General features: G+C 48.1%; 1 protein-coding gene across 4 annotated transcripts in view; it reads left to right on the plus strand.

Annotated features, from left to right (window-relative positions):
- The first annotated feature begins 2,830 nt into the window (after positions 1-2,830).
- Positions 2,831-21,495, plus strand: part of HCK (HCK proto-oncogene, Src family tyrosine kinase) — a 38,980-nt gene continuing 20,315 nt past the window's right edge. For 2 of the 4 annotated variants that reach the window (XM_067707797.1, XM_067707800.1), the window contains exons 1-4: positions 2,877-3,134; positions 17,476-17,593; positions 20,184-20,226; positions 20,589-20,691. In XM_067707797.1, the coding sequence (XP_067563898.1) occupies positions 17,477-17,593; positions 20,184-20,226; positions 20,589-20,691 (263 nt within the window). In that variant the 5' untranslated portion in view covers positions 2,877-3,134; position 17,476. Of the gene's footprint in view, positions 3,135-17,475; positions 17,594-20,183; positions 20,227-20,588; positions 20,692-21,495 lie in introns of all 4 variants that reach the window. The other 2 variants (XM_067707798.1, XM_067707799.1) reach the window with 2 other exon arrangements.

Consider the following 21,495-nt stretch of genomic DNA (forward strand, 5'->3'; position numbering starts at 1 on the left):
GGCAGGCGGACTCTCAACAACTGCGCCACCAGGGAAGCCCGATAATGCTCTCTTCATTGGCTTTCTTCCCTTGCCTGTCTCATTCACCCACTCCTTTACCAGTGTTTTCTGCATCTTCCAAATAACTTTCACTTGAATCCATGTCTAGGGTCTGCTTCTGGGGAACTCAAATTAAGACCAGCAGAGGATACCAAGGGACAAGATACGGGGAAATGGCAGGAGAGGAATCCAGGCAGCAGCCACTGTGCAAGAATCTGTCATTCTTGGCAAAGCAAGTCTTTATAAAATTCTCACATGGGTTCATAAGGGGACACATATCAGGATGTCCACAGTGGCATGAAGTTGTGTGCAATTTGGGTGTCCATGACTAGGGGAATGGATAAATAGACTATGGAGGATGTAGACAATGACCTTCAGCAACATGGCTAGATATTAATAGTATCTAGTGATGGAGTGGAAAAAAAGGGACAAAACTGAATAAGTACCATCCAAGTAACTTAAACACACAATTAAAACATTATCTAGGGGCTTCCCTGGTGGCACAGTGGTTAAGAATCCACCTGCCAACGCAGGGGACAATGGTTTGATCCCTGGTCTGGGAAGACCCCACATGCCACGGAGCAACTAAGCCCGGGCGCCACAATTACTGAGCCTGCACTCTCCAGCTGGTGAGCCACAACTACTGAAACCCATGCACCTAGAGCCCGGGCACCGCAACAAGAGAAGCCGCTGAAATGGGAAGCCCGCGCACCCAGTGAAAAGTAGCCCCTGCTCGCTGCAACTAGAGACAGCCCATACGCAGCAAAGAAGACCCAACGCAGCCAAAAATAAAATTAAAAAAAAATATATATATATATATAAACCCATTATCCACTTTTTTTTTTTTTGGCTGCGTTGGGTCTTCATTGCTGCGTGCCGGCATTCTCTAGTTGCAGTGAGAAGGGGCCACACTTGTTTGCGGTGCGCGGGCTTCTCACTGTGGCGCACGGGCTTCAGTAGTTGTGGTGCCGGGGCTTATCTGCGGCATGTTGGACCTTCCCGGACCAGGGATTGAACCTGTGTCCCCTGCACTGGCAGGCAGATTCTTAATCACTGCACCACCAGGGAAGTCCCCCGTTTTCTACTTTTTAAAAGTGCATACATGTATTTAAGTACATAAACAAAATACATAAGAGCAGAGTCATTATCTTTCTCATCCATGGTCTGTCCCCCTCCCCCCCAGGACGTTTGGTCATGTCTGGAAACACTTGGGCTGTCACAACTGGGGAAGGGGGTTGTTACTGGCATCTAGTGGATTAAATCCAGAAATGCTGTTCAACGTTCTACTATGCACAAAACAGACCCCACAACAAAGAACTTCAGGACCTAGATGTCAATAGTGCTGAGGCCAAGAAGCCAGCCCTGTGTAGCCCAGCGCCCAGCACAATCTTGCTGAATGAATGAATGGAGAGATGATGGTGGCCTGAACTGGCTGGTAGCAGTGGGACTACAGAGACACAGTAGGATTCCCGTACATTTTGGAGGTGTGTCCAGCAGAATTTAAGGCGACAGTCCCTCTCTTTCCAGGAGGAGATGTGCTCTGCCCTTGCCTGGCCCTGGGCACATCTCGCTCATCTGCGGCCTCCAGCTGTGCCCTCCAGCCCCACTTGCCGCCCCCTCAACTTTCGAACTCCTCTGAGCTGCCAGGAAGCCTGCAAGGAGTAAGGCAGTCTGGTTCCTGCAGGCAAAGAACTTTGCTTGGCGTTTGACTCGCCAGGGGCCTGCGGAGCGGAAACCGCAGACCACAGAAGGGCCGGGAAGGCTTGGGACGCGGTGTGGGGAGGGGCCCGGGCTAGGAGGTGGCGATTGGAAGGGTGGGGAATGCTTGCGGGAGGAGGAGTGGATTTAGAATCCTGTGAGAATGATGAGGGTGGGATTAGGATCCTCCTGAAAAGGTTTAGAATCCTTTGATAGGTGCCATCAGAAACCCTGGAAGGCAGGGATGGAATATTTGGATGCGTCGGATTAGAACCCTGAGGGGCGGATTAAAATCTTATGGGAACAGGGTGGGATCGCTCAGGAGAGAGATTAGAATCCCTAGGAGTAGGGTAATAAATCCTGAGGGCTGGGTTAGAATCTTTTCAAGAAAAGGGTTAGGGGCTTTCCTGGTGGCGCGGTGGTTGAGAGTCCGCCTGCCGATGCAGGGGACACAGGTTCGTGTCCCGGTCCGGGAAGATCCCACATGCCGCGGAGCGGCTGGGCCCGTGAGCCATGGCCGCTGAGCCTGCGCGTCCGGAGCCTGTGCTCCGCAACGGGAGAGGCCACAGCAGTGAGAGGCCCGCGTACCGGGAGAAAAGAAAAAAAGAAAAAAGGAAAGGGTTAGTATCCTTCCGTTGGCAGGATTAAAATCCTGGGGGCAGAATTAGAAACCTCCGGTAGGCGAGGTTAAAATTCCTTCAGATGTGAGATTCAAAATCCTTTGGGGCAGAATTAAGATCTCAGGAGGAGGAGATGAGGTGTTGGGGTTCTCGGAAGGGTGGGGTTTAGAATCCTTTAGGGTAGGATTAGGGCGATGGGAGGCAACGTTAGAATACATTGGGGGAGGTGTTAGGTTATTTGGGGGTTAGGACCTTTGAAGGACCGGTTAAAATTCTTGGGGGCGGGGTTATTATCCCTCAGGGACAAGGTTAGGATTCTTGGGGGCAGGGTTAGAAACCTTGGATGGGCGGTGTTTAAAAAAATCCTTAGGCGACGGGATTAGGATTTTAGGAGGTGGGGACAGAGATTAGAGTCCCTGGGGTGGGGTTAGAATCTTCGGGGGCGGGTTTAAGACACTTGGGGGCGGGGTTAGCATCACCCTGGGCGCGGCTAAGGAGCCCAGATGGCCTGTGGGCGACACCGCGTCCCTGGTTCCACCCCGGGCGCACCGCCGGGAACTAGAAGCAAGTGGGAGGGACGCGGACAGTCCAGCACGAGAGGGGCCCCATAAGACGCGCGGCCCCGAAGCCCCTCTGAGCGCAGCCCCAGCCTCTTCTCGAAAGTCAGTCCATTTTCCCTAGGGCACGAGTGCCCGGGACGCCGGGGGCTGCCGAGCTGGGGGGGCGCTCGAGCTGCGAGGATCCGGGCTGCCCACGGGACGAGGAGCGGGCGCCCAGGTGAGTGCAGCGCACACGGGTTCGGGGACAGCGGCCCGTGACCCTCGGCCTGAGGGTCTTCGGGCTGCGGAGGGAACCCAGGGTGGTGAGCCGCGTAGGTTGGGTTGCCCGGGAAAGGGACCTTCGTGGGAGCGGCGGACAGGAGGTGGGATGGGGGGGCCGACCCGCGGGGGAGGGTGCCCAGATGAACAGCGGAATTGCCTGGCGGCGAGCCTGGGAAAGCTGTAGGGTGACTTTGTGCCTGAGCCGCCACTTCTCTGGGCACTCCAGGTTCCCCTTTTGCAAAAGGAAAAAAAAAAAAAAAAAGGCTTCACGGAGCCCGGGAGGGGAAGGCCCTTACGGTTCCTGGTGGGGGTGGGTGACCGTCACGGTCACGGCGGGTTGGCAGCCATAGTGGGGAAGGGGACAGCTGGCCGTAGGCGTGACGGTGCGAGCCCAGGCAGGGCTGCAGCTGGGTCAGCTCGCTGAGCTCCCTCCTCCTCCCAGCTAGGCCCTGATCCCCAGGGGGTCTAGGTCAAACCCCAAAACCTCCTGGACAGACAACAGGATGTGTGGCCCCTGACTTTCCTCCTTGTGAGACCTTGGACAAGTCACTCTCCCTCCCTAAATTCCAATTTCCTAATCTGCCAAAGAGGGCTACTAAGTCTTTCTTCCAAGGCTGCAGTGAGCTAGAATATGTTAGAGGTCATGCAAGTGACAGTTTAGTGTAGTGGTTAGGTAAAGGGTTTCTGGGAGCAACCTGCCTGTTGGACCTTGGGCAGCGGATTTAGCCTTTCTGTGCCTCCATTTCCACAACTGTAGAATGTGGATAATTAAAATATGGCTCCTTCATAGGGTTGTTCTGAAGATTAGATTGAGTTGCTGAAGGAACGCTCTTAGAGAACTGACAGGTCTAATTGCTTAATACGGGTTAACTATTGTCATAGCTATTACAGTCTAGCCCGGTGATTCTCATATTTTAACAGAACAACAGAATCATCTAGAAGGCTTGTTAAAACACAAATTTCTGGGTCTTGACCCCAGAGTTCATGACTCCGTAAGTCTGGCACAGGACCCCAAGAATTTGCATCCCCAGGTGATACTGATGCTGCCTGTCCCGGGGACACACTTTGAGGACCACTTTGGCCATAACAGAGAAAGCCCTCAATAGATACTGGTTCTCTTCACTGCTTTATTTTCACTATCCTTTTTTTTTGAGGGGGGTGAGGTTAAAATACAGAAAAGTGAAGAGAATAATATACTAAATATCCCAGGAACCCACCACCCAGAATTAACAAATGTTCACATTTTGTCCTGTTTGCTTCAGTTTTTTAAAAAATAATATTACTAAAAGTAACAGTTAAAATTGAAGCCTCCCCACCTTGTATCCCTCTCAGTTCTGTTTCTCTTCCTCCCCAGAGGCAACCTCTGTCATGAATTACAGTGCTTCCTGTCTGTGCCTTTAAAAAATGTATTACATATATGTGGGTACATAAACAATATATAAAATTGTTTTTCGTGTTTTAAGGATCTACATAAATGCTATCTAACTGTGCGATTCTTCTGCAGTTTCATTTTCCCTTGCCTTCTTATCATTAAGTTGTCAGGGTCTAGCCAGGATAAGAAACAGAGCTCTAGTTTATTCCTTCTAAGTGGAGGATCCCAGCAGGGGACCATCCTGCCTTACTTCTCATTCCCCTGGTGATGAACATACAGGTTATTCCATGGGTTCACGACAACACACAATACTGCTGGGGCCAGCCTGGATGTGTGGTCTTGGGTGCATGTACAGGTGTTTCTAGGGGGAAACACCAAGAGGCTGGATGGCTCTCCCGAGGGGCAGCTTTTGCGTATGAGGAGGACTGAGGCATGAAAGGGTCACCCAGGGAGTCTGGGGCAGAGAATAGAGAAGAAAGAATCTGGCTCTGCTGACCTTCCAGCTCTTTCTAGACCCAGGGCCACTGTCGCCTGTTCTCTGCTGCAGGAAGGCAAAAATCTTCATTTGTCTCGTTCACTATGACTGACGCTTAGTAGATGCTGAAGCAGTGGAAGCATGAAACTTTTGCTGTTGTTTGTTTTTTGTTTGTTTTTTTGACCGCACTTCGCAGCTTGTGGGATCTCAGTTCTCCGACCAGGGATTGAACCCCGGCCACAGCAGTGAAAGCACTGAGTCAGGGAATTCGGGGAGTCAGGGACGGTCCACTGGACCATCAGGGAATTCCTGGAACATGAATCTTTTAAAAAAATTTTGGATAACAAACATTTTAGCTTATTTTTATAGTCTTCTTTTTTGTGCACATTTTATTTAACATAATTAGTAAAATGCTGCATATACCATTTTTATCCCACTTGTTTACTTAGTATTACATTGTAAGCATTTTTCCATGTCATTAAAACATCCTTGAATTCTGAATGGCTGAATAATATTCCACTGTTTGGAGGCACCATAATTTGTTTAACCATCCTAGCAAAGCACTTTTATGTAGTTTGTAATTTTTAAAACTATTTTTAGATGAACTTCGCATAACATTATAAAATTAACCATCTTAAAGTGAGCAATGCAGTGGCATTTAGCACGTTCACAGTGTTGTGCAATCAGCACCTCTGTGTAGTTCCAAAACACCTTCGTCATCCCAGAAGGAAACGCCATACGTTGAGCAGTTACTCTGTTCCTCCTTCCTCTCAGCCCTTGGCAGCCACCAACCTGCTTTTTTGTATCGCTGGATTAATTTATTCTGGATATTTCATGTAAACGGAATCACACAAAGTCACACCTTTTGTGACCGGCTCCTTTCACTTAACGTAATGTTTTCAAGGTTCATCCAGTTAAATACTGACACATTTAATTCCTTTTATGGCTGAATAGTATTTCATTGTATGTATGCGTTACAATTTGTTTATCCATTCATCTGTAGATGGAAATTCAGGTTGTTTCCACGTTTTGACTATTGTGAATGGTGCTGCCATGAGCATGCATGTACATATATTTGAGCACCTGTTTTCAGTTCCCTTGGGTATATACTTAGGAGTTGAATTTCTGGGTCATATGGTAATTCCATGTTTAACTTTTGAGGAATCGCCAGACTGTATTCCACTACTTTATATTCCCAGCAGCAATGTACAAGAGTTCCAATTTTTCCACATTGTGGCCAACACTTGCTATTTTCCTTTTAAAAAAATTATTATTAGAGGGCTCCCCTGGTGGCGCAGTGGTTGAGAGTCCGCCTGCCGATGCAGGGGACACGGGTTCGTGCTCCGGTTCGGGAATATCCCGCATGCCGCGGAGCGGCTGGGCCCGTGAGCCATGGCCGCTGAGCCTGTGCATCCGGAGCCTGTTGCTCCGCAACGGGAGAGGCCACAACAGTGAGAGGCCCGCGTACCGCAAAAAAAATATATATATATATTATTAGAGCCATCCTAATGGGCGTGGGAAGCATGAATCTTAATCTCACCCCAATCAGGATGCTCTGTGGGGCCCCTTACCCCAGAGGGTGAGGAAAAAGTTGTCTGCATTCAGAGGACTGGTCAGGGCTTGGACTTTAAGCTATTTTAGAAGTTAAGTCCCATGAGGGCACAGACATGTCTGTCTCCTAAACTACTGTATCTCTAACACCTGGCACCTGGCACATAGTAGGGCCACTCAAAAATACGGAATTGAGGGACGTTGAACAGTCCCTCCCTCCCTTGCCTAGGAGGTATTTCAGCAAGTAGGTGTATTTCAATTGACCCCACAAAGTGATTCTTTTTAAATTAGTTGCTAACATTTAAAGTCAAGAGAGCTCACATAAATCTGGATTTCTGTCTTCTCTTGAAAAACTGGAGGAGCTGACAGCCCTGGGACTAGAACCCCAAGGTTCTAGGCCAATCTCCTGTACTCCCCTGCTATTGACTCATGGTAGCGTTGGTGATGCTGAATGGGGCTGCCCTGTAGACTGCCCCTGAGCTGTCCGGTTTGCGGCACCCTTGCCCGGACCACCTTCCTCATGTGGATGGCCCTGTGGGCCCCTATAGCCACTTGAGTTTTCAAGCCCAGCCCTCCAATCATGACAAGGCCTCCCTTTAAATAGAAAAGAAATGTCAGGCCCAGAGAGGGTAAGTAACTTTCCCAAAGTTACACACAAAGTTAGTAGTACAATCTCTCTTAGCCTCTGTCTTTCTAAGCAAACCCTCACAGCACATTTTTTTTTAAGTCTTTATTGAATTTGTTACAATCTTTGCTTCTGTTTTCATGTTTCCGTTTTTTCGCCACGAGGCATGTGGGATCTTAGCTCCCCAACCAGGGATCGAACCCGCACCCCCTGCATTGGAAGGCAAAGTCTTAACCACTGGACCGCCAGGGAAGTCCCCCCTCACAGCATTTTGATCCCCATCCCATTTCTCCGGTTCCCTCCACCCCAGGACTGGGAGTTTTAGTGTACTTTCAGAGGCACGGGTAATGATACAGAAGAAACTCTTGCTTGAATGTAAAACGTGCCCCGTTCTTGGCAGTGGCTGTGGCCACACATGCTGCACCCTCTGGATGGCACTGCACAGGGGCTTGCATTCCTAATCCTGCCCTATGACACCTGCCCGAGCTCCCACCATCACCATGAAATCCTTTGGTCCAGGAGACTTAGGTGCAACCAAGAGAACAGGTTGCTCTGCCAGAGCAGTGAAGCACAGGAGACGGAGCACAGGAGACCTGAGTCTGAGCGCTGACATTGCCTCATACAAGTCGATGCATCAGGCAAATTCCTTCCCTCTCTGAGCCTCCATTTCCTCATCTAAAAAATGGGAATAAGAATACTGCCTCATGATGCGTGCAGAACAGTATTCCTTTGATGTGAACACACACAAAAGATACTCCATATTTTCTATAGGCGTATATGTCTCAGATTGAGTTGGCCCAGAAGCAGACCATAGAAAAGATTTCAAATGCATTTACTATTTAGTTTATTTGGGAGCAGATCCCAGAAAACCCTGGTAGGAGAGTGGGGAAGCAAAACAAGGAGAGAAGGCAGCCAATCAAGGTGTGTTATCAAGCCAGTCCCGCTGTGGGCACCTGGAGCTCATTTCCACTGGGAGCTGATGACCGCGCTTGAGAAGCAAAGGAACTGGGGTATTTAACTGCCTGCTCCTGTCAGCCACTGGTCGAGGGCTGCTCCTGAGGGATGGTGATTCTCTAGCACTTCCACTTGCCAAGCTCAAGGGCAGAGCAGGCACCAAGGGCCACAGAGAAATCTCTTAGGCAAAGAGATGCAAGTGCTAGCAGTTGGACGTCCGGCGAGTGTTCGGAAATGGTGAAGTGCTGAGCTATGGGGCAGAGCGCCGACAGCATCTTCTCTGATATAGTACACGTATGCAGACGCACGTGCAGAGGCTACCTGGAGGGGGGAGGGGTGGCCGTGGAGAGCCTGTAAAGGGTACCTTACAAGCCTTACTCCAAGGGTGCCTTAGATTTCGCTGTATTGTTTTCAATTTTTCTTTTTTTAAATTTTTTGGCCACCCCACGAAGGCATGCAGGATCTCAGTTCCCCCACCAGGGATCAAACCTGGGTCCACTGCAGTGGAAGTGTGAAGTCTTAACCACTGGACCACCAGGGAAGTCCTTGTTTTCATTTTTAACAAAGACGGTGTATTGTTTTACTAGGTGATGAAAGGTAATTTTAAAAACAAAAACACATACCCACCAAAACAGAAAAGAATAGGCTTTGTCAACTATAAAAGAATAAGTGTAAAAGGGTCAGAGGATGTGTTTCTTTGGCTTTGAAGTTTCCATTTACTGAGGACAGATTTGGGGGCAGCTGACCTCGGAGCACGTTGGGAGGTTGAAGTGAAAAGTTGTCCCTGGGGCGAACTGACCACCATGTCCTTTCTGAAGGGGGCCACCTCCACTCAGCTTCAATCGAGGAAAGACTTTGTTCCTCTCCAAGCAGAGATAAACAAACATGGAGAGTCCTTCTCAGTTTAAACACACATTTGTAACTATTGTTTAAATGGGGAAATCTAGGGCACCCTGGCAGCTAAAGGGCACTTTGTTCAATTAGTCAAGAATTTATTGAGCACCTACTGTGTCTTAGTTTTGCACACTAGTATATAGCCATGTACCAAACAATCATTACCCTCATGTATCTTACTTTCTATGGGAGGACAGATGATACAACCACAGGTAACAATAGGTGTGTTAGTTCAGGTCCTTTGAGAAGCAGACTCTCAGAGAGATTAAATGTGCAAGAAATTGATTAGAGGGAATGCCTGTGGGAGAAGCTAGGAGAGGCTAGGAGAGCCATCAGATAGCAGGCACGTCTGACTCCAAATGAAGGAAGGAGGGAGGAAGGAAGAGAACAAGCAAGGAAGGGAAGGTGAAAGTGTCTTAGACTGCAGGGCAGTTCTAAGGAAGGTTGGCAAGGCTGTCAAAGAACCCTTAGCCAAAGTCTCCTATCAGAGGTCCCCCTGGCACGGGCCTGCCTCAGTATCCCCGCCACACTCAGTCCCTGGCTGGGAGCAGCCCATGGCAACAGTGATGGTCTTCAAAGCACAGCAGCTGGGGCCATTTGTCAATTCTGCTCTCAGTAGAATTGCCACGTTAGGTGGTGGTTAAAGCCATGAAGAATAGAGCTGGGAAGGGGCCAGAAAGTGTTGGGAGTTGGGGGCGGAGTTCCTATCTTAGCCAGGGTGATGAGGGAAGACCCCTCTGAGAAAGTGAGATCTGCAAAGAGATCTACATGAAGAGAAAGAGGCTTTCTGGGTGACGAACATTCCAGAAAGCAGCATGTGCAATGGTCCTGAGGTGGACACATGGTTGGTGAGTTGAAGAGTAGCAAGAGGCTAGTGTGGCTGAAATGGAAAAATCAAGGGCGGGCTGGAGGAGACAGGACTGTGAGGTTGAGGGGATTCCAGGTCATGGAGCCTTGCCAACCATAGAGGGGAGTTGGGCTTTTACTCCAAGTGAGATGGCAGCCCCAGGAGGTTCTGAGCAGAGGAGCGACATGACTTGACTTATATTTTTAAAAGGCTCACTTCTGTAAGAGGCAGAATGGGGATTCAAACCCAGCTCTTTCTGGCTTCAAATCCCATCCTATGTTTTCCAAACTTCCCTGCCCCCTGCCTACCTTAAAGATAGTATTATTCTAAGGAGGCTCGCAAGTGCCCTTGAGTTCTGGAGTTGACCAGGTAACATTGAGTTCTGGAGTTGACCCAGAGGTAACATTGAACATGCTAAAAACTTACTACATGTTTGGAACAAGTGGTTGGAACACATGCATCTCAGAGCCAACCCTCTGGCCAAGTGAGGCAAATGACCAAAGGCCCGAGTTCCTCTTCAGTGTGTTGCTCTGTCACTTGCTTTTTTGTAAACCAGGGCATGACACCCGCCCTCTCTGGGGCTGCTGCTTCCATCTGTAAAACAAAGGTCTCTCCAGTCCCTTCCTGTTTGCAAAGTCAAAGTTTTGAGCTCTTGATCAGAAAGAAGCTGAGGGTCAGAAAAGGGAAGAGATGGGGAGACAGGGGTGACCCCTAAATGTCCATTATGGATAACAGTCACTTGGAGGTTTGGCTGGTTGATTCAGAAGACAGTCAGGGAACTCGAGAAGAGGGAGCTGTAGGGCTCTGCACTCCTGAAAACTCTTCAGGGACTTGGTCCCTCATAGCGAAATGCTTTCTCCCCCACCCCCATGGCTGAGCTATTCAGAGAAGGGAAGTTTCCTCTAACTGGACAGTCTTGAGCCCTGGGCCTCTGGCGGTCTGCCTTCCTAAGCTTCCTGTTTGTGTTAACTCATCCCCCCTCCCCTTTCCCCACTGCAGCTTCTGAGGCTGACCCAGTGAAGTATGAGAGGCAGGAGAGCTGAGTTCTTGTTGTACTTGCCACTGATCACCTGGGGATGCTCTCTGCCATGGGCCTCCATTTCCCCATCTGACAGGTGGGTTCATAATTCTGGTCCTGCTGACTTCAGCCAAGTATGGTCAGGCCTAGAGAGGGTTGAACACAATATATTCATTCCACAAATATATATGGAAGCCCTTTCTAAGCATGGCTTCAGTGCCGTCATCTTCATGGGGTCCATACTTCACACACCCTCACCTACTCTAATGGGTCTAGTACTCTCTTTACTTTCTTCCATCAAACTTCCTATCAAGGCAGTCTTTTCCCTAAGCCATTAACACTTGAGTATGAATTGCAATCCCTTGTAAGAATTTCCTTTGCACTGGGCAGGACCCTTTGAGGTTTAAGGGAGCAGAAATTTAACTCAAACTGGCTCAAACAGAAGAAGGGGGTTATTGGAAAGTCCACGAGCACATCAACTTCAGGTAGGGCTGGAGAATCTGTATTTCTTCATTTCTTGGCTCTGTTTGCAACTACAAGCCTCTTTTCCAGCCAAACGGATGATGCTCACGGGCCAGGATTGAGTCACATGCCCATCTCTACTTCTATTACTGATTGGCCAGACTTGGTCACAGACCCACCCCTACATCCAGAGGTTGAAGTCAGCTTTACCGCAATCCATGGGTTGAGAATGGGGGAAGGGTGGTTCCCAAAGAAAACTGGGGAGCTCTTGTCAAAAGAAGGAGTAGATGCTACTCAGGAAAGAACTATAGCTGTTCCCTTCAGAGAACTTATCATCCAACATCTCACTTCATATTTGGGGAAACTGAGGCCCAGAGAGAGGCTGGGACTTGCCTGAGGTCACACAGTGAGTCTGTGGCAGAGGTGGGACCAAACTCCAGGGCTCCTCTCCCCCAGCCCTCACAAGCCTCTGCTTGAGCCTAAAAGCTCCTAGAAAACCATCTCCCGCCCAATCCACAGGATGCACAGGCAGGACCTGGGCTTGGCTCTGAGAGTTCAGGAGGCGGCTCTGAGGCCTCCACAGCCAGCACGGTGACCATGGGAGGCAGCCAGGCCAAGCAAGCTGGACTTTCTCATTTCCCTTCCATGCAGCACCTGCAGAAGCTGAGGGGACGAGGAGCCGGTTTCAGGTCCCAGGAGTTCAGCAGTGACCTGAGCAAGTGTCTTTGTCAGGGATCAGCTGTTCTAAGTTAGTCTGGGGCCAGGCAGGCCACTTCTGCTCTCAGAGCCTGGTTTCGAATCAGATTAGACAAGAAACATGTGTTTTCAGAAATTTTAAAAAGCCTTTCACATCTCTGTCCCACAAGCTTGAGAAGCAAGTGCCTTCTATCATACAGGGAAGAAAATGAGGCTCAGAGAGGGGAAGTGACTTACTCAAGGTTACACAGCCAGTCAGTGGCAGAACTGGGATCCAAACCCAAGTATTCAGACCCCAAGTTTGACCTTCATTCCACTACATTGGTTGGTCTCAAATTTTAGTGTGATAAGAATCTCCTAAAGAATTGTTAGAAATGCAGATTCCAGGCCTACATCCCCAGAAACTCTAGTTCATTCAATCCAGAGTGTGGCCCAGGAATATGCAAGAATCAGTGAGGACTCTTTGGGTACAAGTGGCAGAAATCCAACTCAAACCGGCTTAGGCAGAATTGAGAATTTACTTGCTCATGAATTACAAAAATTCTGAGGTTGGAAAGTTTTAGGCATAGCTGGATCCAGGTGTTCAAACATGTCTTCAGGAATCACATTGTCTCCATTGTTCAGCTCTGCTGTCCTTTGTGATGGCTTCACTCAAAGGCAGTCCCTCCCTTCATGATGTCAGGATGGCTCCCAAGAGCTCCAGTTTTCTACATCCCTATCTACATCTATACCCACATCTATACCTGCATCCACATCCACAGCTACATCCACATCCACATCTATAGCTACATCCACATCTATAACTACATCTACATCCACATCCACATCTCCATCTACATCTATACCTACATCCACATCCACATTCATATCTACATCGACGTCCACATCTATACCTACATCTACATTCACATCCACATCAACGCTTATGGAAAGAGAGTGCCTTTTCCCTAATTTTTCCAGCAAAACCTCAGGGCAGACTCTGCCTCGGCTAGGATCACGTACATACCTATAACTGAACCAAGCACCATTGGTTGTCGTGGAACATGGAATTCTCGAATGGGCTGGGCCTGTATCAAGTTGTCAATCCCTGAAGGCAAGGGTGGGGTAGCCCCCTGAAAGCCCATTGAGTGGGAGAAGCTGGTTGCCCAAGGAATATCCAGGCACTGTTATCAGAAAAGGGATGGATGCTGAGGAAGCAAGAGCAAAAAATGTTCATCTGCCCGGTTCTCAATTAGAATGATCACGGGAATCACCTGAGCCTCGTTAAAACGCACATTCCGATTTGGGAGGTGGGGCCCGAGATTGCATTTCTAACGCCTCCGGTAGGAAGATGCTGCTGGTCTTCATGCTGGCCACACTCTGAGTAGCCAGGCACTCTTACATTTCTCACTCAGTTCAAGCAACTGTGCAGCCCCCACTCTGCAGAGAAGCCCTGGGATATATAAACCTCTTCCCTCGCCCTCTCCCCACCCCCATCCCATGGTTTCCAAACCCACCCAAACATCAGCATCATGTATTTGGGGACTACTTGTCAACATACAGCAGACTTTGCTGCCAAATCAGTTCATTGTGTTCTCCAGTGACCTTTATAGGATGATTCACATAATAAATTCTCTTTTGAATTTAGCGCTCAAAAAATATTTGTTTCTCTCAGTAAATTGCCATGCTTCCTGGGATTTTACGTTAACAATGTACAAATTGCCATTTTTATCTTGGCTGCTAGGAAACTCAGAGATAGATCTACTACTCAATGGCAGTAGCAGTAGCACCCTAGGCTTCTGGTTCAATAATCTTTCCTTTCTAAATGGTGTAGCATAACCCTTTTTGAGTCTTGAAGTGCTCTGTATATGGTTTAATATTATAAGCTCCCTCAAATCCTTTTTGAAAGTCAGTGCTTCTTTGGAACATTCTTGAGTTTCCCCCAATCTTTATTGAAATCCTTCCCATTCTTCAAAACCCAACTCATTATCCTGCTGCTCAATTATTATAAACAGGTTGTTTTTCCTATGAACAAACTAACATACACATGTTAGTGGCAGAACCCGGATGTATATTCATTTTACAAAATGGCTTGATATTATATATGTTTTGCAGTTTGCTTTTCTCACTCAGTAAGTATTGTAGCAGTCTTTGCATGGCTCTGACTGTCCTTGCCAATGCCTAACAGCTTCTTGGGAATGTAGTTCTGTATGTTCAGTCTTCCCATCCCAACTGGAGCAGGAACCAGGTCCTGATGCTTTTACTTTGGCCTGACCACATAAAGCGTGGGCTCTGGGCATGTATTTACTCACTAACGGCGCATTATGCTCCTACCGTGTGCCAGGGAGGCACTGAGCTAAGCGCTGAGGGACACAGACGTGAACAAGACCAGCCTCTGCTGTGCTGCAGAGATGGAAACCTTCTGTATCTGCACTGCTGAGTACAGTAGCTTGAGCCACAGACAGGTCTTGAGCACGTGAAACACAGCAAGTCCTAGCTGAGATGTGCTGTACGTGTAAAACACACCCTGGGATGTGAAGACTCAGCATGAAAAAATATATATACATAAAGTATCTCAATGATAATTTTATATTGATTCCATGTTAATAATTTTGACATATTGGGAAAAATAAATACATCTTAAAATTAATTCCCTTGTTTCTTTTTACCTTGAAAAAATGTGGCTGTAGAAAATTTTTAATTATATACGTGGCTCACGTTACATGGCTAGGTCTAGTGGTCGTGAAAATAAGCATTTCTGAGGCCGCTCCAGACCAGGCAGTAGAATGGTTCTCTTGACTTAGCGGGAAATCACATTTTATGCAAATTTGACTCCTGCTAGGACGTCACTTTAAAAAAAAAAAAACTTTATTGTGCAAAAATTGAACTAACGGGAATTCCCTATTTTAAAAAGTTAACTTCTAGAGTACTGTGGTATCTCTACACTTGTAGGCCAAAGGACTTGCAAACGGTGCTTGCTTTATGCTCCAGGGCAGTGCCACATCTGCTAGGGAATGGAAATGGTTAAGGTTAACATTTCTGTCGCACTTATTGTGTGGCAGACACCTTTACACTCCTCAACTCATCTGTGATTGCAGCCACCCCGGGAGGTAGAACCCCACCATCCATGGATCATGCATGTTCATGCCTGGGGAGACCCATCCCTCAAGACCCTGTGGCCATGCTGAATATGTAACTTGATGACGTAAGGCATACCCAATAGGTACTCAGAGAGGTGGAGGGAGCGGCTGTACTTCACATAGCTATGCTCTTCCCAGAACACCCTTAAGTTAATCAAAATATATGAAACATAATATAATTTTGTCATACAAAACCACACAATATGCTGTTTTATTTCCCACAAGTGTAAACCATATTTATCACAAGTCAGAGAGGTATTGGTTTTTGTTTTCGATGCATACAAGTACATTATAAAGCACTGATTCATTGCAATCATTTTTCAAAATAATGATCTAGCGCTCCAGGAGTCTGGATTAGTTCCTTACTTTATTCGCAAAAGGCGAATGAAGCAAAAACCGCTCAAGTCTTGATGTGGTAAACTGTTCCCAGTTCCCACCAGGACAGACAGAAAACATCCTTGTAAATAAAAAGAATCTTAAAAAAATAACTCTCGTTAACCTAGGAATTCGGGGTTATTTCTTAAGCCACAAACACATGTTTATTTTAACAAGATAAGTATAACTGAGTTCTAACTGCTTTAGAAGAAAATTGTGACTGTGTAGAGATGAGGAAGACAGTTACTTCCTTATGTGGCGGCTCACAGCCTATCTTCTCAGCAAATACATGTGCACATTTTGAGAAAAGAAAGAAAAAGTTTCTGCCACTTTAACAATTAAGTTTTGACTCTGATCAGGTAAAAGTGTTTTCTTTAAGTGTCTTTAAATTTGATTAATCCACCAGCAAAGTCTGTCAGCTCTACCTCCAAAATGTCCCCCGAATCTGTCCACTTCTTACGCCCTCCTCAGTAGCCACCACCCCGGGCCAGGCCACCATCATCTCAAGCCTGGACTCCTGCAGTGGACAGGGCTCCCTGCCCTGCTCACTAAAGTCCACACTCCACCGAGCAGCCAGTGGGATTATTTAAAGTACACACTGAACCCTGTCATCCTTCTGCTTGAAACTTTCCATGGTTTCCCATCATCCTTAGAATCAAATCCAAACTCCTCACAACATGGGGCATCCTTGTCACATGCTATCCTCTCTCTGCTGCCTGCGGTCTCCAGTCACACTGGCCTCCTTTCAGTGCCTGATTCTCTTCAATCACATTCCTTTGCACTTGCTGTTCCCTCTGCCTGGAACACTGTTCCCTCAGAGTGTTACATAACTGGCTCCTTTGTGTCAGTCAGGCCCCAGGTCCAATATCACCTCCTGAGAGAGGCCTTCCCCAACCGCCCTGTGTAAAGGGGCTCCACATAGTTGTTCCTGATCACATCCTCTTTTATCATCCTCACACTTTTCACTAACTGAATTTATCTTGTTATTTATTTGTTACCTGTTTATCGTCTGTGTCTCCCATCCACCTCCAGAGTGAGCTCCGTAAGGGCATGAACTTGCTTGTCTTAATCATGGTTTAGAAGAGTGCTCAGTAAATGTTTGCTGAGTAAATGAATGGTTGAATGACCAAATAAATCCATGAGAGAAAGAAGGGAAGGAAGAAAAAAAGAAAAAGGGGTGGGGGGGAGGGAGGGAAGAAGGAAGGAAGCTGTTAGAAGGCAACTAGAAAATGATGTGAGGAATATGATGACCTTGATTGTTTGAGCCACATTATGTGACCTGATCCTTATCAGTTTATATAAAATGTTGACGTTATATAATGAGAGTATAGTTTTACTTCACCATTTGCTCTGAGCCTGACTCTGTGTTGAGTATTTCCCCACCCACGTGCTTTCTCGTCCTCCCAACGCCCGGCAAGTAGGTCGTATTATTATCCCCACTTTGCTGATGAGGAACTGAGACTGGGGAGCAGGGGGCATGGTAAGTGAGCTGCTAGCTGGGGAGGGAGGGGTCAAGCGTCAGCTCAGGCTTTCTGACCCCAGAGCTGGCAGCTCCCACACCCCCTCCCCCCACTCTGGTCTGAGGCTCCGCCTGTTGAATTTCAATGATCATCACGATTTATTCTCTGAATAAACTCCCCATCGCAGGGGTCCTTGGTAGCATGACTACAACAGCTTGTCAGCTCTGTGTGGGTGCGGGCCAGACGTGGTGTGGGGAAGCCCAGAGATGACAAGGGCAGAGTGAGCTCCACGTGGCCAGGGTGGGGTGAGGGGGGCAGAGAGGGGGAGGGGAGACAGGGAAGGTGACAGGGTGCCAGCCTGGGAACACGGGGTCTAGAGCCCAGCATCAAAGACTCCCCCGTGTGGGGCTCAGAGCAAGCGGGGCTCATCTCCCTTCTCTCTACCACAGGATGGGGTGTGTGAAGTCCAAGTTCCTCCGGGATGGAGGCAAGGTCTCAAAAACGGAGCCCAACACCAGCCCACACAGCGCTTTGTATGTGCCGGATCCCACGTCCTTGGGCAAGCGGGTGAGTTGGGGAAGAAAGGGGAGACCGACGGCAGCCCGGGGGCTGCCCCAACCTGCCCTCACCGCTTCCTGTTTTCCCAAGGGCGAGCAGGGTGAGCCTGGGGTGAAATGGAGCTTACAGGTCGCCAGCAGCTCCCTGACTCCCCAGGATACACCTGCACCAAGCACCCAGGACGGGGATGTCACTGCCCCTTGTCCCACTGCCCAGGCCTTGGCCCATCAGCCTGGGTGACCAGGTCCCAGGGGGCATGGCCGGCCTCACACCTAGGAAGTACCATAAGCAGTACTGAGAGTCATGAGTGAGCAGGTTAGTGACAACAGCAGTTGAAGTAATGACAGGAATGATGACAGTATCAGCATCATGGCAGTAACTGTAATAACAATGGTAGCAATAACAGAAACAACAATACTAGTGGGAATACAACAGCAATAGCAGTAGGAACAAAAGCAGAAAGAGTAAATGAGAGAAGTGGTAATACTAGCAGAGGTTATTTGCTTACTTCTCTTACACTTCTACAGAGCTTACGATGAACCAAGCCCTACCTTAAGTGCATTACTGTTACTAACACCTTTAATCCTCACAACAGTGCTCTTGTAGGTCACAATTTATATTATACCCATTTTACAGATGAGACACAGAGAGATTAAATAACTTGCTGAAGACCACCTGGTTGTAAGGATTGAACTTGGGCAGTGCAGGTTCCAATGTCCCAGGGGTAGGAACAAGAGTAACAGAGCCAAATGCTAGTGACAGGAACAGTAGTCGTGGTGGCAATAGTGGGGGTCCTGGGAGCAGTAGTTGCCATAGAAGTAGCCCCACTAGTAATGGTAGTTGTGATAGTCAGAAGATCCGTAGCAGTAGCAATAGTAGTGATTACAATAATCGTACTAGTAAAGGGACAACAGTACTAAGAGCAGCAATAACAGTTGTAATAACCATTACTGTTCTTTGAAAACCTACTATGTTCCGGGCACTGGAGTGAGGTATTTCTGTTCATTAATCCTCACCAAAAACTGAGGCTGGAGTTACTTTACTTTACAGCCAGGCTGACTGAGGCTCAAAGAGGTTAAATGGCTCCCCTGGGCTCATACCGCTGGGAAGCAGCAGAGCTGGGTCTTCCTAAACTCAAGGCTAGGTTCTCTCTCCTATAGGATCCTTTCGTCCATCCCCTTACCTGAGGCTGTCCAGGAAGGACAGCCTCTGCTCGCTGCCTGCAGAGGCAGGGGTGCACTCTTTTCTGGTGCCCCTTAGAAGGTTCTTCCTTGTATTGAAGGCAGGCATATTACCCCATAACCCTTACTCCTGGATCACACACCTGCCCCTTAGTCCTGCCCCAAACACATGGAAATGGGAGAAGACTGGAATATTCACCTCCCTCCTTCTGACACTTGACATCTACTAATACAGCCTGAGGTTACACGAGATCCTGAGCTGACATCCTAAACCCTAAGTCGCTCCCAGGTCTGCTTCTCACCTGGCCTGCATGTCCCGGGGCCCTTTCTGTGGCCAGGGCTCCAGGTTCTCAGGTTCTCTGAGGCCTTCTGCCTTGTCAGCAGTGGGAAGCAGAGGATTTTCTCCCACCAGTTTCTGGCTGTTCTCTCTGAGCATCGGGTTTAAGGGACGCTATTATCAGCCATTCACTGTTCCCCTCATTCAGAGCACTGGTTCAGCAGTAAGTTAGTAACTGAGAAAGGGTTCCCAGGTCATATCAGTTTGCAAAACACTGGGCCAAACACTCCTTCCCTGTAGGACTCAGAGCCTTTATAAATCTTTGTAATGGGCTTTGTGACTCTCCCCAAAAAGGATATACTTCTTAGTGTTTCCCAAACCTATTTCTTTAAATTAATGTTTACTTACGTGTGTAACACACAAATTCATTCTCCTTGAAAATAAAAATCACAGATTTCAGTGAAAGCTACAGTCTCTGCTGACCAATGCCCCACACCCTACCTCAGAGGTATCAGCTGTTGTCAGTTTGGCATGGAACCTTGCAAACCTTTTTCCATGAATTTACACTCACATGTGTACAGCATGTGTCCACAGAAAGTGTTTAGGATGTTTGAGTATGTGTTTTATACCAATGTATCATATTTACCATTCTGAACTAGCTTTGTTTACTCAACAATATATCTTTGAGGTCTCATTGTGTCAGGAAGGAAGCGGCCTCCCTTTTAAAAGGGCTGCTTAGAGCACCACAGTGTAGGAACCAATTCCCCTTTGGACAGACACTTATGTTGTTTCACATACATAGTGGAGCCTTTATTCATGGGCCACGTTGGTAGACCCAGGGTTTCTTCAAACATAGCTTGGAAAACACTGATCTGGACCAAGCCCCTCACTGTATGTTGAGGGGAAGGCACAAGTACGTCCCCCAGTATGTCCAAGGCTGAAAGCAGAGCCTACAACCCAAGAGACCTGCATCCTTGTGCTGCCTGTGCCCCTAATGTGCTGTGTTACCTTGGGTACTTCCCAGCCCTCTCTGGGCCTCCTCCCATGACTCACGGGGCTGGGATATCCTTTTTGACACAGACCTTCCGTGGCTACACACACACTATTGGATTCATCCCCTTCTCCCATTTCTTCCCCACAGTGGCCTGACAGTAGCAACGGCAACCCACCAGGGTCCACAGAGGGTAAGTAGCTGGCAAGCACGTGTACTGGAGTCATGTTATGTAGCGGATTAGGTTAGGTTCTCAGTCAGAGCTTGAGGCAAAAATCCCAAACAGTCAAAACCACTCTTGAAAATCCCATAAATTTCCCCCAAAGTACTTAGTACAAGCTATTGTTTTTCTATAATGTTGTTTCATAACATGAACAAAACTCCGTTAGCTTTAAACTCAAGAATCACAGCTGGCATGGCAAGATGCTTACTTATATCACAAGACAGACACATCAAGGGGTCCAGGGCTGGGTGCCAGGTGTTGGGGTGGGAAACACCCAGGACTGTGGGTGTGCTCAGATAAAGCCTCACCATCCCACATGTCTCTCTTCCCAGCAGGTTCTGAGGAGATCATTGTGGTTGCCTTGTATGATTACGAGGCCATTCACCATGAAGACCTCAGTTTCCAGAAGGGGGACGAGATGGTAGTCCTGGAAGAGTGAGTCCCCATTCCACTCCCCTCTAAGACATACCTATCTCCAATACTCAGTTTTGCTCTCTTGTGCTTCAGTAAAGGACCTGATAAACTATATTACACTAGGGTGTAAATGACTGATGAGAACCTGATCGTAATAAAGGAAGAAGAGTTTGCTGTTAACCTGGCTTACAGCCACAGTAAAGGGGCTTGCATACTTGCTAATGGCTCATCCAGGCAAGGATGGACAGTAGAAAGTGCTTTCTCAGGGAAGCCTTTCTTGGACTCCTATGATTAAGCTGCAGCCTTACCTATGGACCAGACCCTGCTGAGGTGACTTTGCATTCAGAAATCCATGGATCTCTGAGCTTGCTACCTCCACTCTCCTACCATCTTCACCATCAGTGGATGTAGTGTCTAGTATGTCCTGGGGCCCAAGGATGGGAGTGGTTATGCTTGGTCAGACTCCTGAGCCCACTCCTTCTGGCTCTCAGCCCCAACGAGCCACTGTGAGTCTGCCATGGGCATAGGGCCCCACCTTACATATGGCTAATAAGGCCAAGGCCACAAGTCCAGGGAATAAGAGTGAGGCCACAAACCTAGGACTCTGAATGCAGGTACAGGGCTTGATTCTAGCCCTGGGCGGACCTTCAGAGGCACAGTGGGGATTGTTGTAAAGGTATTTACCTTAACGGGGTGAAGGCTGGGAGCGGAGACAGTAGTGGCCCTGCCCTTCACCCTACCGGCTTCCTGGTGTTGGGGGTATTCCAGGCCAACGCTGGGGGGCCCAAGAGGACGAGGAGTGGTCCTCCTGCCCTCTGACCCCTT

The sequence above is a fragment of the Pseudorca crassidens genome, chromosome 15 (genome assembly GCF_039906515.1).
Source record: "Pseudorca crassidens isolate mPseCra1 chromosome 15, mPseCra1.hap1, whole genome shotgun sequence".
NCBI lineage: Eukaryota > Metazoa > Chordata > Mammalia > Artiodactyla > Delphinidae > Pseudorca > Pseudorca crassidens.